Below are 14454 nucleotides of genomic sequence, written 5' to 3' on the forward strand. Positions count from 1 at the left end.
ATCATAGTGTCTTACCCAACATCTTCATCGTCCTCTGCGTTTTTTTTCACATCTGTTTTGTCATAGGACTGAGTGCTGCATTCTTAAAAGTACTTTTTCAATGATGGCTGGACTTTGGCTGCAATAAGACACTTTTTGTCTGCTTTCACATAGACTGCTTTCAAAGATGTTTATCTTTTTTGCTCACTTACATGAGCTGGGATCTTCTTAGGAGCCTGGGGAGGGGGTTTTGTTGACTCCCAATAACATAAATCAATACAGGCCTGGGAACATATTCGTGTATAAACTGAATAAAATATACACCATCATTATTGATTTTTCAGTGACAGTCATATTACAGGATCTAGTAGTTACCCAGCTTTAATCTCTCTAATGTTTCATGTTGTGTCAGAATTGGTTTAGTTCCCTAATCAACATGTCATGGAGTAGCCAACTCTAATATATTACAGAACATTGAGTAAATTGCATCAACACTATCACTTAAAAAATTATTCTATTGTTTTCCCCAGGATTGATGGCACAGAAAACAGACTTATTATTTGTTTAGTGGTACTTAGGAAAATATTGGTGGGGAGCTGGCATTTTTCCAATCCTCTGCAATTTCCCAGTTTTTCAAAGCCTTATTAAAAATTGATGTTGATGGGCAGGCTTTTCAGCTTTCCCAGTGTGGAATGGTGCCTCGAGAACAGATTGCACAGCCAGCGTCTGTGAAGGGGGAAACCTCTGCTCTGCAGCTTTGGAGAGTTATATTACTCATCCCTGCCCCCAAGTTAGGAAACAGAGGTTGATGCAAAGGTAGGTGACTTTCACGAAATCTTGTTGCCAAGGAGCACTGAGCCCCCAGATGACCAGAAGCAGCCAGGCACTCTAGGTAGCTCCCTTCTAAACAGAAGAACACAAAAAGATCTGAAAGTGCAAAATAAAGCTAATTGGTTGTGCCACTGGCCAAAATGTGTGAAGCCCAGCCCTCAACAGCTGTTTGAAGGGAAAGAATGTCAAATTCATATACTACCTCTTCCTGTTACAGCTGCAGCCTGTTCCTTCTCTGATCTCCAGGCTGGGCTTGCAGCCTTGGTTCCTGCACATCCGCTGTGCCTTCAGTCCCATGCTCACTGAGACAGAAAGTGCTCAAGTGGTGGCCTTGTCACGTAGCATGCTCTGAGTTATGTAATCAAGTGCTTTATAGGGGTTTAGAACTACCAGTGCAGAGAAGAAAAAGCACTAAATGAAATGCCTGTGGAGGACAACAATGGATTAGGTCATCTATTGAATTTTTCATCTCTTGAGTCTGTTCAAGTCCAGCAGCATCAGAAGCAGTGTAAGTCTGAGAATTCAGAATCTTAAAATGAGAAAGAAATGGATGAAGAGCCCATTATGAAACAGATATACATAGAGCTGTATTGCTTTTCTCCCTTTTTTTTTCCTTTCTGAATACAGCAGCAGGACTTTTGTTTGCTAAACTGATTATGTGTCCATCTTGGGTTTATCAACCTCCTTGCATATCGAGCTGAACATTGATCATTTGCTAAAAGGAAATTAGTTCCTACTAGGGTGGCTAATGCAGCATGAATGAAAGGTATTTGACAGTCTTGCATAGCTCAGAAAGAAGCAAAGTGACTTATTTAATATAGGATTAAATCAGACCACAAGAAAAGTCTCATCTTAACTCTTCTCTCCCCTTCCACATTGTATGAGTGGTATAATCAAAATTTAAATGACTGTACATGGGCATAGCTCCCTTTCTATCGCTGGAAGTTAGCTGACTCATAGCAGCAGAAAGTAAAATCCTTGTGCTTTATAGCAGGTTTTCTGCTTTTCAGTGGTTTCCCCTTGGTTTCAGTGGTTTGACTTGTGTTTCAGGACACCGTTCCACTATTTGATAGCCTAATATATACTGATGAGAGGGCGATAATAATATTCTGCTAGCTGCCTTCTCTTCCTTCTCTTTTCATCCTAATGTCTCCTTGTTTAAACTTTTTATCAGCATTAGAACAGGGAAGAGGAAAAATTATTTGTCATACTCTCAGCCTGTTATTGAGGTGCAGAACAGGGAGAAAAAAGGTTTGTTTTTGGCTTATGACTAAAAATAAACTAGATGTGTGGTAATTTCAGTCACATGCATTTAACAGAGTGCCTCTATTTGTGTTTCTGCCTATTGGTTACCGGGATGCTTGATGCAATTTGGGTTGATGCAGACTAGGTGGAGTGAATCTGAGCCGGTGGGGTGAGCAGCGCAAGGCTGAGGAAAGATGCATGAAAACAGACCACAGATGGGCAAGATAAACAGGGTCCCTGGGCTGTGACTGAGGAGGCAGGTCTCTTTAATGGCTCTTAGCAACGCCCCTGCTCTGACCCTCCTCATATGTGAGGGAAATCAAATCAATACACTGTTCTTCAAACCACAATGCTGCAGCAGCAGCAGGGCATTGTGGCAGCCTTTGTCTCTTAAATTCATCTTCGCTTTTCAGTGTGCTGATCTCTGGATATCCATCCTTGCATCTTTGCTGAGGAAGACTCTGACTGCATCTTTAATCGGATTGCTTGAGCTCCCATGCACAACCTTCTTCTTATTAGCAAGTATTAGGTAGGCAATTTTAAAGTGCTTTTGGATTTGCAGGCAGCTGTAATGTTGATCTGACAACCCTGTTGTATTCTCTGTAAACATAGCAGAAATTTCTCTTTAAAACCTACTGTGTTTTAAATCTTGATTTTTTTTCTGTTTTTGTGGTTGGGCAGGGGGGACTGCTGATTTTTTCCTTCCTTTTAAAAAAGATGTAGCTGATTTGTGCTTTTGGAAAAGGATATTCCCTCGTTGATCCCTCCCCTGTTCTGTGGAGCTATTATCCAGTGCCATACAGTGACTTGCAGTGTTGATGAACATCTGTTCAACTGTCTTAACATTTAGGGCAGGCTGCTCACTCTTTTATCCTTTAATTTTCCTGTGCATACTTCAAAGGTGTGGACTGGGACTCTGCCCACTGAGTAAGTTCTCCCTTGTTTCCAGAGATGGCTAACAGAGGACCAAGCTATGGCTTAAGCCGAGAAGTTCAGGAAAAGATTGAACAGAAGTATGACGCAGAATTAGAGTCTAGACTGGTGAACTGGATTATTGTACAGTGTGGAGAACAGATAGAGCACCCTCCTCCTGGAAGGCAACATTTTCAGACCTGGTTGATGGATGGAACAGTGAGTGTTTTGTCCAATTGCCCACTTTCCTGTTTTTATGTGCACAGTGCTCCTGTTTTCTGTCTTCATTTAGATAAATTGATCAGAGCTTATGGTCAGTGCAGAAATATATGTCTTAGTATCTGATTTATTTCCTTTTGACCAAGAATCTTAATCTCAGAAGATAAATTATCCTACTAGTGCACTGAGATCAGTACAATATTTATGATTCTTATGAGTCATGCATGTTTTATATATAAGCATGACTCATTCCTTCAGCTTTTTCTCTCATGCAGTTAAATGAGATCTTTTTTTAAAACAAGATATATACTTTTATCTTAAAGAAATAATCAGTGTTGACAAGGAAAGGCAAAGAGATACAGCAAATTTGAAGGAGAGGATTGTGTGTCATAACTATCTTCTTGGGAATAATTCTGTAGCTAAAACATTGTATTCCATTGGTTTATTGAACAGCAGGCAGATGCTGCTGTTTGCAGAGGCTGTAAGACTATGCTAATAATTGAATCTCTGCCAAAGTGACTTTAACAACATTTCAATTGACATTGCTTATTTTTTGGCTTGGGCATTAGGCTTCTTCTCTGTCAGTTGTTATATAACCTCTACCAGTGATTGCTTTGTTGTTTTTTAGCAGATTAGGATTTATATGGTTATGCTTTTGCCTCACCTAATGAAAGCTTTAATGCTTTTCAAATGTACTTAGATTATTATAAGTTCACTCTTTTGTTTTTAACTAAAGAAATAATGTCCCTAACAGAAACCGGCCAGGTCAAAAGCATTTTGCATCATTTCATGAGCACAAATTGCCTTCTAGTTTGGTGCCTGCTTTCTAATTTTGTTTCTGTCTTTATCTCTTAGCTGTTATGCAAGTTAATAAACAGTTTGCATCCAAAGGGAAATGAGCCTATTGCAAAGATCTCTGAATCAAAAATGGCTTTCAAGCAGATGGAACAAATATCTCAGTTCTTAAAAGCTGCTGAAATCTATGGAGTGAGGACAACAGATATTTTCCAGACAGTGGATTTATGGGAAGGTAAAAATAATAAACTGAAAGTCAGTTTACAGTCTTCATTTTACTTTGCTTTGATGTGCATTTTGTCTTGGCATATTCTCTAATGTAATTATCTTTTGTTTCTCTTTGCCTTACCTCATTACCATGTTCTTCCAGTGCTGCATTATTTCCTCTAGGGATTTATATTACACTGAGGGTATAACAGAACCTTTCCAAGGTCATGTGTTATCCAAAACCCCATCATTCTGATAGAAATTCACAGGCCTAATAAAACAACTGTTCTCTCTGCTAATTATTTCAAAGTAAATAGCTCCTAATAAGAACATGGAAACCCCTGATTTTCTGATGACAAAATTTTAATGCAGTCTTCAAATTGTAAGCAAAGCTTACATTGGAGCTAAGAAATGCATTCCCAGGAGCATATGTGCCTCTGTGAAGCTCATGAGGGTTCATTTATGACTACTGAGAAACAAAACTGCTCAATGCCATGTTAGCTGACCTTCTCTCTCTAAGGAGACAGTCTTTTAGGAGAGGTCACTATGGCAATGGCAAAAAACCTCAGGGTGCTCCTGTGGTTTTACAGTAAGGCAGGTGAAGTCTGTCTCCATCCTAGGCTCGAAATGGAAACTGCTTGTTCTAGTTGCTGAAGAGCTGAGTCATTTGTGCATTCATGGGGCTGGTTTTGCCCACTTCTATGGTGGTACATCCCATCCTGGTGCTCTAACAAAACACGCTGTATATCCTGCATCTCCCCGGACAAGGTGATGCAATGCTTTGGCTAAGTGCTCAGAGCAAAGACAGCTGCCAAGCAGTGAAAGGCACATATGAAAGGGTCAAAAATCTTCCATGAGAATCAAACAGTGGAAATAGGAAAACAATCCACTGAGAAAGCTGGCCAGCATAGTTTGTGTTGGAGTATGCATCAAGAGAAAAAAGTGGGGTGTGTTTTCACAGGCAGTCAGAATATATGTGGAAGAGATCACTCCTCTGAAGGACAGGTGGAGAAATGAAAGACTAGGGAGCTCTTCATGAATGGGTTAGAGGGAAAGGAGATACTGACAGATGGTGTTACTAGGATCTGTAAATATCTCAGAGTGCCAGATTTGCTTGACAAATCCGTACCTTGGGCACAAAGGTAGGATTGTTTATTCAAGTTCAGTCTTTAGTGTTTTATGCAATCTATCTTTACATGTCTTAAATGAAGGGATTTTCGCTTCCCTGAAATAGCATCTCTCCACCCTCAGCCTAGCAGACTGTTGAGAGAGAAGCTCCATCTAACTTGTAACGGATGATAATCGCTCATTTCAGATATTGTTCTTACTGTCTTTTGCAACTCATAATGGCTTCCCACCATGCATATGAAAATATGGTTCATTGATCCTTATGAGGAAAAGGACTTGCTTTGAAGACACAATGCTCTTACTGCTTGTGGCTGTCCCCTAATTTCCTTTCACTCATCACCTTTTCTCAACAGACATAAGGTGAAAAGATAGTAACTTCTAGAGGACAGGAAGTCAAAACACAACTTGCAACCTAGGAAGAAGACATGCAAGGCTTTTCTTCACTGCTACTTTAAGACTTCCCAAAGCTAATCTGTGACTCCTCACTTTCCTACTCCTTTTTCATCCTTCCTGCTCCTCATTTCAGTGCTGGAAGGACATAATATGTCTCTCCAGCAGTAAGAGCTCCTTGTGTCTCACTGTAACTCTGATCGCTGGCATCTGTGCTGCTTCAGGGCTGAATTGTCTGAACAAGGATGCCTTAGCTGGGCAGAAAGGACAATCTCTATTTCACTGTTTCATAATGGCAGCACTCCTACACTTCACACCGTAATCTCTTTAGAAAGAGAAATGTCAATGTATGTTTATAGGGAAAGAAAAGTGTGACTGAGAAACAGCTTTCCCCTGGCACTAATTGTTTTCCATGAGCTTTTGCTTTGAAATTCTTAGCAATGATTAATGAAAATATTTTAGGCTATGAGCTGCTGTTGGCTGTTTCAAACTCTCTCAGTCCATCTGTTACACTTTTCTTCATCTCTTTGGCTTCTTGATCTTGGGGAAATACCACCTCTTTTTTGGCCCCTTCTTAACGTAAACGTACTATGCTGAGCAGCTTTCCCTGATCCACACTCAAGACATGTTCACTGCCTTTTACAGATCCCTCCTTGATATATTTCCAAGCAGGCAAGAGGCAGGTGAACCACTGTGTATTTTTTCAACATTTACAAAAAAGCATTTCAGGAGTACTCTGCAGAGCAGTTCTCCATCTTTGTGTTTGAACCTTCTCCTTTCTGGACCTGGAGAGGAAGTCCTTCCAGATAGGTTTCGCCTAAAGAGAAAAGCTTGGAACAAGAAGTGAGCAGAGACCCCTTCCTCCTTGTTTTAAAAACAGTGCCAAGTTCCTCTACAAGGCTGTGCTATTTAAAGCACACTGCAGAGGACACGGAGATGCAGGAGTGGGTCCCTGAAGAGAGGCTGAAGCTGTGGACCAGGTGGGCGGCCCACATGACTGTCAATAAACAAGTATTGGAGCTGACGGAAGGCACTGACTACAATTTGCTGCAATACCAGAGTCAAACCCACCTTCAGGGAAGGTGCATGATCCCTTCTGTCAGGTGACTGCACTGAACATTTAAATTTTTTCCCTGCTTTTTTTTTTTTTATGCTGACCATCAAGCCCTTTGTATCCTTTGCTGGAGGAGGGCAAGTGACACAAGACCACTTGGATTCAGGTCTTCCCTCACCCACACCACTCCTCATATGTAGCAAGGAGTCTCTGGAGAACAGAGCTGTGGCTTTGTTTTGTCACATGTCATTCAGCTCCCACTCACTCAGTTTTCCCCCTGCGGCATCTCCCACTTGTCAAATGTAACAAATAAGGCAGAGCTGAGCACAGTGCGTGAAGGTGCTGCCAGATGGCTCTGCAAGGCTGATCATCATATTTCACTGCCTGTCTTTTGTTCCTTTTGCTTTTTTCCTTCGCTTGCCATCATTATTCAGCTGATTCACTTTTAAATCCTTCTCCGCCATCTCTTTTCATCCCAGGCAGTCACTGCTCTCCTGCTATACTGGAGGCATTCCAAGGACGTTGTATGTGGCATCTGTTACAGCATATGGTACATCTGCTGCTGTGGGAGCTCTCGGGGTTCCTGCCTAATGCTTCTCTGGGTGCGCCTGCGGACATGTGCATGGGGAATGTCAGCTCTGCGGCTGCCTTCTCCAGCAAGGACCCCTCTGATGCAGTTTGCTTTAAATACAGTAAAATGCATCAGTTCTGGGGGGCTGACAATTTATTTTATGAGCAAATAGTCCCCTGCAGATAGGATTTTTATAAACTTTAGTAGTCTGTATGACAGCCACAGCTGGAAGCTGATAGATGTTTTCAGCTTTAGTGTGCTGTCCTCACTTCAGCCACTCTGTTACAGAGCCCTGGACTGCATCTGCCTGTAATCAGGGTGATGCACTACAGAAACACAGAGTGTGCACTGCTCCTTTCCCTCTACACTCCAGCTCATCTACAGTGGTGCCCATTAATATTGGTCCACTGGAGGAATTTCTGAATTCTGTTATTGTTGTGTCTCTGGTGTCTCCTTTTTTCTGAATTGCTTGTTTTCACGTGTGAAGAGCCAGAATCAGATCTGTTAACTAGATACATTACTTTAGGAAAGAGGAAGAACTGGAATGAAAGAGGCGAGAGGAGTAATAGAAATGCTTATGGAAGGATTTCATAAGGGAGAAGCAAAAGGTAGATTTCCAATAACCTACTACCTCACACAATTGGAAATACCTGCTGCAACTTATTTTCTCTAGAAAGTATTCCAAAGGTAGCATGTCTGAATTGGGTAATGAGTTGTTTAACTTTTATTTGGCTAAAGCTGAGACAAGCCCTGACTTTCTGAACTGAGGAATGAAGTAAGATAGCATAGGGAGACCATGGGAAAATAGTGGACCAAATGGGAGAAGTTAAAGGTATGAAACTGAATAGCATCATAGTAAGTAGGAAGGTTTAGGAAGGTGTTTTGATGGTTAATTTGGGGAGGACTGATAGAATTTATCTGCACAGGAGCTCCCAGAACTGCTGTGAGCTCTGTTAGCACAGGGATTAAACTGACTCTGAATAAATTGAGACACAACACTGTTATTTAACACACTATTCTCCTTCAGCTACATTTTACTGACTATATTACCATTATTTGCATACCAAAATAATCTTTCCTTAGGAGAAAATTTTGTCAAAGTGATTCTATAGATTTAAAATGGTATGGAGGAAGGCATTAAAATAATCAAAGGCCTGGAAACCTAGAAATGCCTGAAAATTAAGTTTTGCTTTAACTCCATCCCTTTGTTGACTTTAATAAGCTCTTGTATGTCAGTACTTTCATTTCAGCAATGGTAAAATAGCATTTATAATTCTATTAATGCACATCTTCAGGGACCTGGGGGAGTTAGTTAATACATCGGATAAAACTGGTTTTCAGTGTGCCAAGCTATTTGTTGAGCAAGGATTTCCTACATTAATTTCACTGTCTGGCTTTCTAGGGAAGGACATGGCAGCAGTGCAGAGAACCTTAATGGCTTTGGGCAGTTTGGCGGTCACCAAGGATGATGGCTGCTACAAAGGAGATCCGTCCTGGTTCCACAGGTAAAGTCCAGAGCTCAGCTGCTCAGGACTGTCTTCCCTGGGAAGCTGGTAATATCTGCCTTTAGTCTTTAAGGAAATTTACTGGGAAAGGAAGGGAAGAGTATTTCCCAAGTTTCCGTGTAATAGGGAGGTTTTTCTCTCTGGAGGCTAGAGAAGGGAAGCAGGAAAAGTGTACATTTGTCATCAGGTTTGCTCTCTCACATCAGATAACAGACAGAAAGACTAAGGAAAACTAGGCTGTCAAGGATGTCTGTGAACCCCCAAGTATCAACCCCTTCACTTAGCAAAGAGAAGGCATGAAGTCTCTTTACTTTTTTCATCAAACCAAAAATTATTTAATTTTGTAGGCTTCTTTATTCTTGGGGAGCACTGCTTATCTGTGAAGAATTCTCTGTCTTGGCAAAGCTGTTTATTTGTTCTGAAGTTCCATTTATTTTGGCTAGGGAGGCTGTAAAGCAGGGATAGGAAGAAAAGGAAATCCTCCTGCAGTTACTCTTCTGCCCCACAGGCATAATATTGACATAAGTTTCTGCATCCAAGAGTATCTCTCACACAGAAATGTCAAAGGCAGGTTAGCAAAAAGAGTTCTGACTGCTTGTCTTTTCTTTGCTTGAATTTTCTGATGTCTAGGTGAGGCTCAGCAAAAATAAAGCAAACTTCACTTTGTTTGACTTAAACACTGAGCTGGTTAAACTGAATCTGAGATTTGAATTTTAGGGGAATAAATGCAAACTCCTATGCATTGTTTCTATTAAATCAGGTTGCATTAACTTAAAATACTGCACAAATAGATTTATATTTATGGAATATAATTAAGTTTAAAATTTATTTCAAATCCAGTTACATTCTTTAATATAAACCAGACATGAAATCACTATGACCCAGACAGGCTTATTTCTTTATGTAACTAAAACAAAGTCCCACATGGAAAAGTTAATTTTCATCTGGACTTCTCATTGTGGGTGGGAACAGTTTTTGTTGGCATGGATGAAGATGTGATCACCTCCGTTCTCTTCTAAGCTGTCTTTCCAGCGCGTACTGCTTGGATAGCCAACCCATATCCATTGCAGTCCCTTGTGAAATACCATGTTACAGTTGCTGCCTTAAGGAAAGCATGTTGCCAGTCAGGAGCTGTTTCTGGAGTAGCTTCCCTATCCCTTCAGGCAGAACAAACCCCCTCACTGCCACCCAGTGTTACTCATAATTCAGGGCTTTTAGGGTGATTCTTAAGTCCCTTAAGTTGAATTGAGAGACCAGTAGCAAATGGCGTAAGAGAATCCATGCAGGGGTCTACAGTGATTAGGATAATACCACACTTGAGGTAAGCCATTTAACTTTCTATTGCCAGTGTCTCACAGTCCCATCGCCATCAGACTGATGTCCCTGTCCTTGCATAGCAAGATTCATGGATCCATAGCTGTTTGTTATTCTGTGGCTTGGCAAACACAAGCACTAGTGTAACATTGGCACAAAAATTTGACAGACCTAGTGTGCTCAGTTTGAGGTGACAGTGATGCCAGACAGGCCAAACAGAACTTGACATAGCGTGAGACATGGCAGGTGAGTAGACTTGCCTTTGTCTCTTTTCTTAGTCTCAGTTAAGGCCATTTTCACTCATCTAAAAACAAATCTCGTACATGTTATCTATAAGACCATCATATACTAAATGTGGGGCTTGTGATGGTAAAAATAACACTATATGATCCAAGCTATATATGTAATCAACTTTTATTAGCCTATCCAGGCTATCCTTTAGTCTCTCCTTCTATTTCTTCTTTGCGGTTCTCATTTTTTCCCTGTTTAATTACTTTTTGACTTTCTGTGGAAGTACTCATCAACATAGCAAAAAATTCTAGGAGGAAAGAAAAAAGAACTGTGGAATACTTTCCTCATTTTTTAAATTAAAATAGAGGCAGACACAGTGAACCTGAGACTCAATTAGGTAATAGGAGTTGTTCTAAAAACATTCTCTCATGGAGATCCTGGCAGTAGTTTGCTGCCTGTGTAAGTATTCTGGAAAAGAAATTAAGCAGCAGTGAGAGGGAGAGAAAGCCGTGCTTTCTGAGGCACCGCAGTTCTGTGTGCCTACCCCAAAACAGTGAGTTTTCTGGCAAGAGCTGTGAGAGCCTGCGGTGGGCCTCTATAAGCCCTCTTACTAGTCTATACTTCACCACTTGAGGACTCATTCTGGAAAATGGCTGGTCAGTCCTGGTGTCCTGTGGATCTTTCTCCCCCTTCTACTTTGCTGGGCTTTCACGTGGATGTGAGTTTGTCTCCTGCAATTTCCTGAACACCCTGAGCCTAGCAGAGGGTTTAAGTGCTTTTTCAGACTTGAGCCAGGGTTGTCAGCACAGTGCAGGATCTGACCCTCACAGAGAAGATCATGTTGATGGTTTTCAATCACAGCAGGTACCTAACCTAGTATTCTCATCTAGTGGAGGAGTGGGGAAGAAAAGGGGAACTGTAACTCGATGCCATATTGCTGCGTAATTTGTAACCTAATCACAGGACAAACCGACACAACAGGGAAATAGATTCTACCCATGTGGGAGTAGGGTCTGGTTGATGAAAAGCATCCCTCAGTCTGGGACTCTGCCGATTCATATGGCTCATTTGATAACAACAGACTGAGCCTTCTCCATTGTAAATTGCTTGTTTTCCCCACCTAGTAGAAATGAAAGATGAATCCAAGATGAACAGTTTCTTGCGAGGCAGCAGAGTGCACACTTTTCTCCTTCTTAGCTGCCACTTTGGCCTTCAGTGCTATTTTCAGGGAGAAAAAGGCTTCTTTTATGCTCCAACAAAGGTTCATTGATCCAAAGGGCTTTTGAGACCAGGGACACAGAACAAAAGTGGTCAGTATGTTTTGACAGAAGATAAGGAACTGTCATACAGTTAAGACACAGGTGCAAAAGGCAAAGCCTATCGCTTAGGAGGTGAGAGATGTGGAAATGGCAACAAGGCAAACATTCTGTCCTGCCAACAACCAATATCCCCTCTACAGAAATGATCAAGTCTCTTCTCTGACCCACTGCTGCTCTGGGTACACTCGGCTTTTATTTACTCGACTGTGTTAAATCACACCAGTTTTTACTGTTGCTCTAGATGGGTATCTACTTGTAGTACAACACAGGTAAGTGTCTCATGGATCAGATCCCATGGACTACAGCTGTTAACAGCTATAGTGCTCAACACTATTTAACCCTATTTTGTGTTTTATATACAATGCTGCATAAATAGTTTACCTGTCACAGCTTCTGGGGAAGTCCCTTGGGGTTCTGCAATAACGGGGACAGTAAAAGTCCAAAGTATTGTGGGTTTGACTAGAGCATTACTTCTATCTGCAGGAAAGCAATTAGCCCTGCCAGTATTGTCCAGCACATGGGATGGGGCAAACGACTTAATGCATTACAAGGGATATGAGCCAATTTCAGATTGATTTTCATTATCACAATCCCTGTGTGAATTCATGATCCTACACAGAATGATGATATGTATGTATGTTGCTTTTTTTGTGTGTATCTGGACAGGAAAGCACAGCAGAATCGACGAGGATTTTCAGAAGAGCAGCTTCGGCAGGGACAGAATGTAATAGGCCTTCAGATGGGCAGCAACAAAGGAGCATCACAGTCGGGTATGACAGGCTATGGGATGCCAAGGCAGATTATCTAAAAGCATCTCTGTCTGTGGAGAAAACACTCTTTCTGCAGCATGGTCTGTTAAGGGAAAAAAAAAAAAAAAAAAAAAAAAAAAAAAAGAAAGAAAAAATGCTTATTAGTTTCTTTTCTGCCTGGTTTTTAATATTTAGTGCTCTCTAAGGTTTGGGGTATTTTTGGTTTGGTTTGTGTTCTTTGCAGCTGCAAGAGTTTGCCTAGGAACTTGGGTTTTTGTGGTGGTGTGTGTCAGTTCACAGCACGTGTGCACTGCTGCCTCCTACTTTTCACTTCTGAACTATGCAAAGACAATTATTCTGTATTAATTTATTTGCAAAGTGTTATCTTCCATATTTGTCTCACACTGCACTTGTATTTCAACCAGTAACCTCGTTCTTCAACCAGTGATGATATTGTTTGACTGAAGAATAAAGACAAAATAAAGATACCTCAAAGACTCATTATTTAAAGGAGGTAAAAGCTGAAACCAACAACCACAGGGTACAGTGCAGATGAGTTAAATATTTTCAATGGTCAATCTCTCTTATCTCTAACCCAGAGCACTCTCTGACTGACTCCCTGCTATAGTGCTTACAGTCTGTGTTACATGTTCAATTTAGTGTTTGTCTAAAGGCACACCCAAAGTATTTTCCTAAAAAGAAGAGAAGATTTATTATCCACTGAGTCTGATTCATGTAGTCCTAGCCAATTTAGCTCAGATTTTTCTTGACCTAGTATGCTGAGTCATCTGCAGCCCACAAATTTGTGGAGCAAGCTAAAATCGGTTTTACAGGGAAAGCAAAAAACTGTATGAAAACAAAGCAAAGTAAGGATTAATTCACTATTTCCCATTGGCAGGTAGACATTTATCCGCTTCCTGGAAAGCATGGCCTCAGTATGCAGGATGGTTACTTTTCACCTCAGTAATTCTCTTCTTCCTCTTCCCTGAGCTTTTGCTGCTGAGCATGACAAAATATGTATGGGATAGCCTTTGGCCAGGTGGGGTCAGCTGTTCCAGCTAGGCATCTCCCAGCTTCTTGCCCACTCACAGTTGGGGGGACAGAATGAGAATGAGAAAAAAATCTTGGCACTGTGCAGGCAGTTTAGCAGTAGCCACTACTGGTGAATTATCAACTTCTTTAGTCCCCAGTCCAAAGCACAGCACCTAGCCAGACTTGGTACACCCACCAGCAGGTGAGTCTCCAAACTTTGGGAATTCTCCACTGTGAATGAACAGTCTGTCCGACAGAGGTGAGAACAGGCTTCATCTTGTGATTATTGCTACTATACCAAGCAAAGCACAAAACAAGTTGTGTTTCAAATGCAAAGCAAGAAATAGAACAAAAGTACTAGAATGCTCCTTGACCTGAAAACCCCCACAGTTCAAATTCAAATAATCTGTTATGCTCATTTATGAAGGGCTGTAAATGTGGCTAGTGGCTCATTTGGAGACAGTTTGCTGGAGTGTCAATAGAAGAAGTGGCTGACACAGTCATCTAGCCACCAAAGGCTACCAGAGCATTCTCTGAGTACTTGACTTGCCAGTCAACACAACTGCCTTGGGGCTGTGCCCCACACACACTTGAGGGGTGCACACTATTTTCTATGCAGGTTTCCTTGCTATTGACTGTCTCTGGGCTTTCACTCACAAAGCCCATTCACCATTCACCTCTTCCCCACAAGCAAGAGGGAAGGGAAACATGATAATTGAACCTTGTGAGTTCTTTGGGTTTTTTCTTTTTAATTCATGAAAGTCTTCCAAGAAGGCCTGAAAACATAATATCTAGGCAGGTAATAAATGAAGATTAATATGTTCTGACAGCTTTCTGAGTGCCTACATATATAGATGGAGTGATTTCTGTCTGGCTTTGAACCCAGTGACACGTGCTGACAGCTCAGTGCTTACTAAGTAGCCCTAGGGCCGGCCACACACAGGTTCATGTGGCTTCAAAAATTTCTACCACC

General features: G+C 41.3%; 1 protein-coding gene across 3 annotated transcripts; it reads left to right on the top strand.

Annotated features, from left to right (window-relative positions):
* The first annotated feature begins 1293 nt into the window (after positions 1-1293).
* TAGLN3 (transgelin 3) lies at positions 1294-12937 on the top strand. Of its 3 annotated transcripts, none has more exons than XM_038142577.1 (6): positions 1294-1318; positions 2469-2584; positions 3005-3186; positions 4042-4216; positions 8734-8836; positions 12367-12937. In XM_038142577.1, exons 3-6 carry the CDS (start codon positions 3007-3009, stop codon positions 12506-12508), a joined length of 600 nt encoding a protein of 199 aa, XP_037998505.1. In that variant the 5' UTR covers positions 1294-1318; positions 2469-2584; positions 3005-3006; the 3' UTR covers positions 12509-12937. The 3 variants fall into 3 exon arrangements, with proteins under 3 accessions (XP_037998505.1, XP_037998516.1, XP_037998498.1); XM_038142570.1 differs by lacking the exon at positions 1294-1318 and adding an exon at positions 2261-2311; XM_038142588.1 differs by lacking the exon at positions 1294-1318 and having other exon boundaries at positions 2191-2584; positions 2957-3186.
* Positions 12938-14454: the final 1517 nt, after the last annotated feature.

The sequence above is a fragment of the Motacilla alba genome, chromosome 1, assembly GCF_015832195.1.
Source record: "Motacilla alba alba isolate MOTALB_02 chromosome 1, Motacilla_alba_V1.0_pri, whole genome shotgun sequence".
Classification (NCBI taxonomy): Eukaryota; Metazoa; Chordata; class Aves; order Passeriformes; family Motacillidae; genus Motacilla; species Motacilla alba.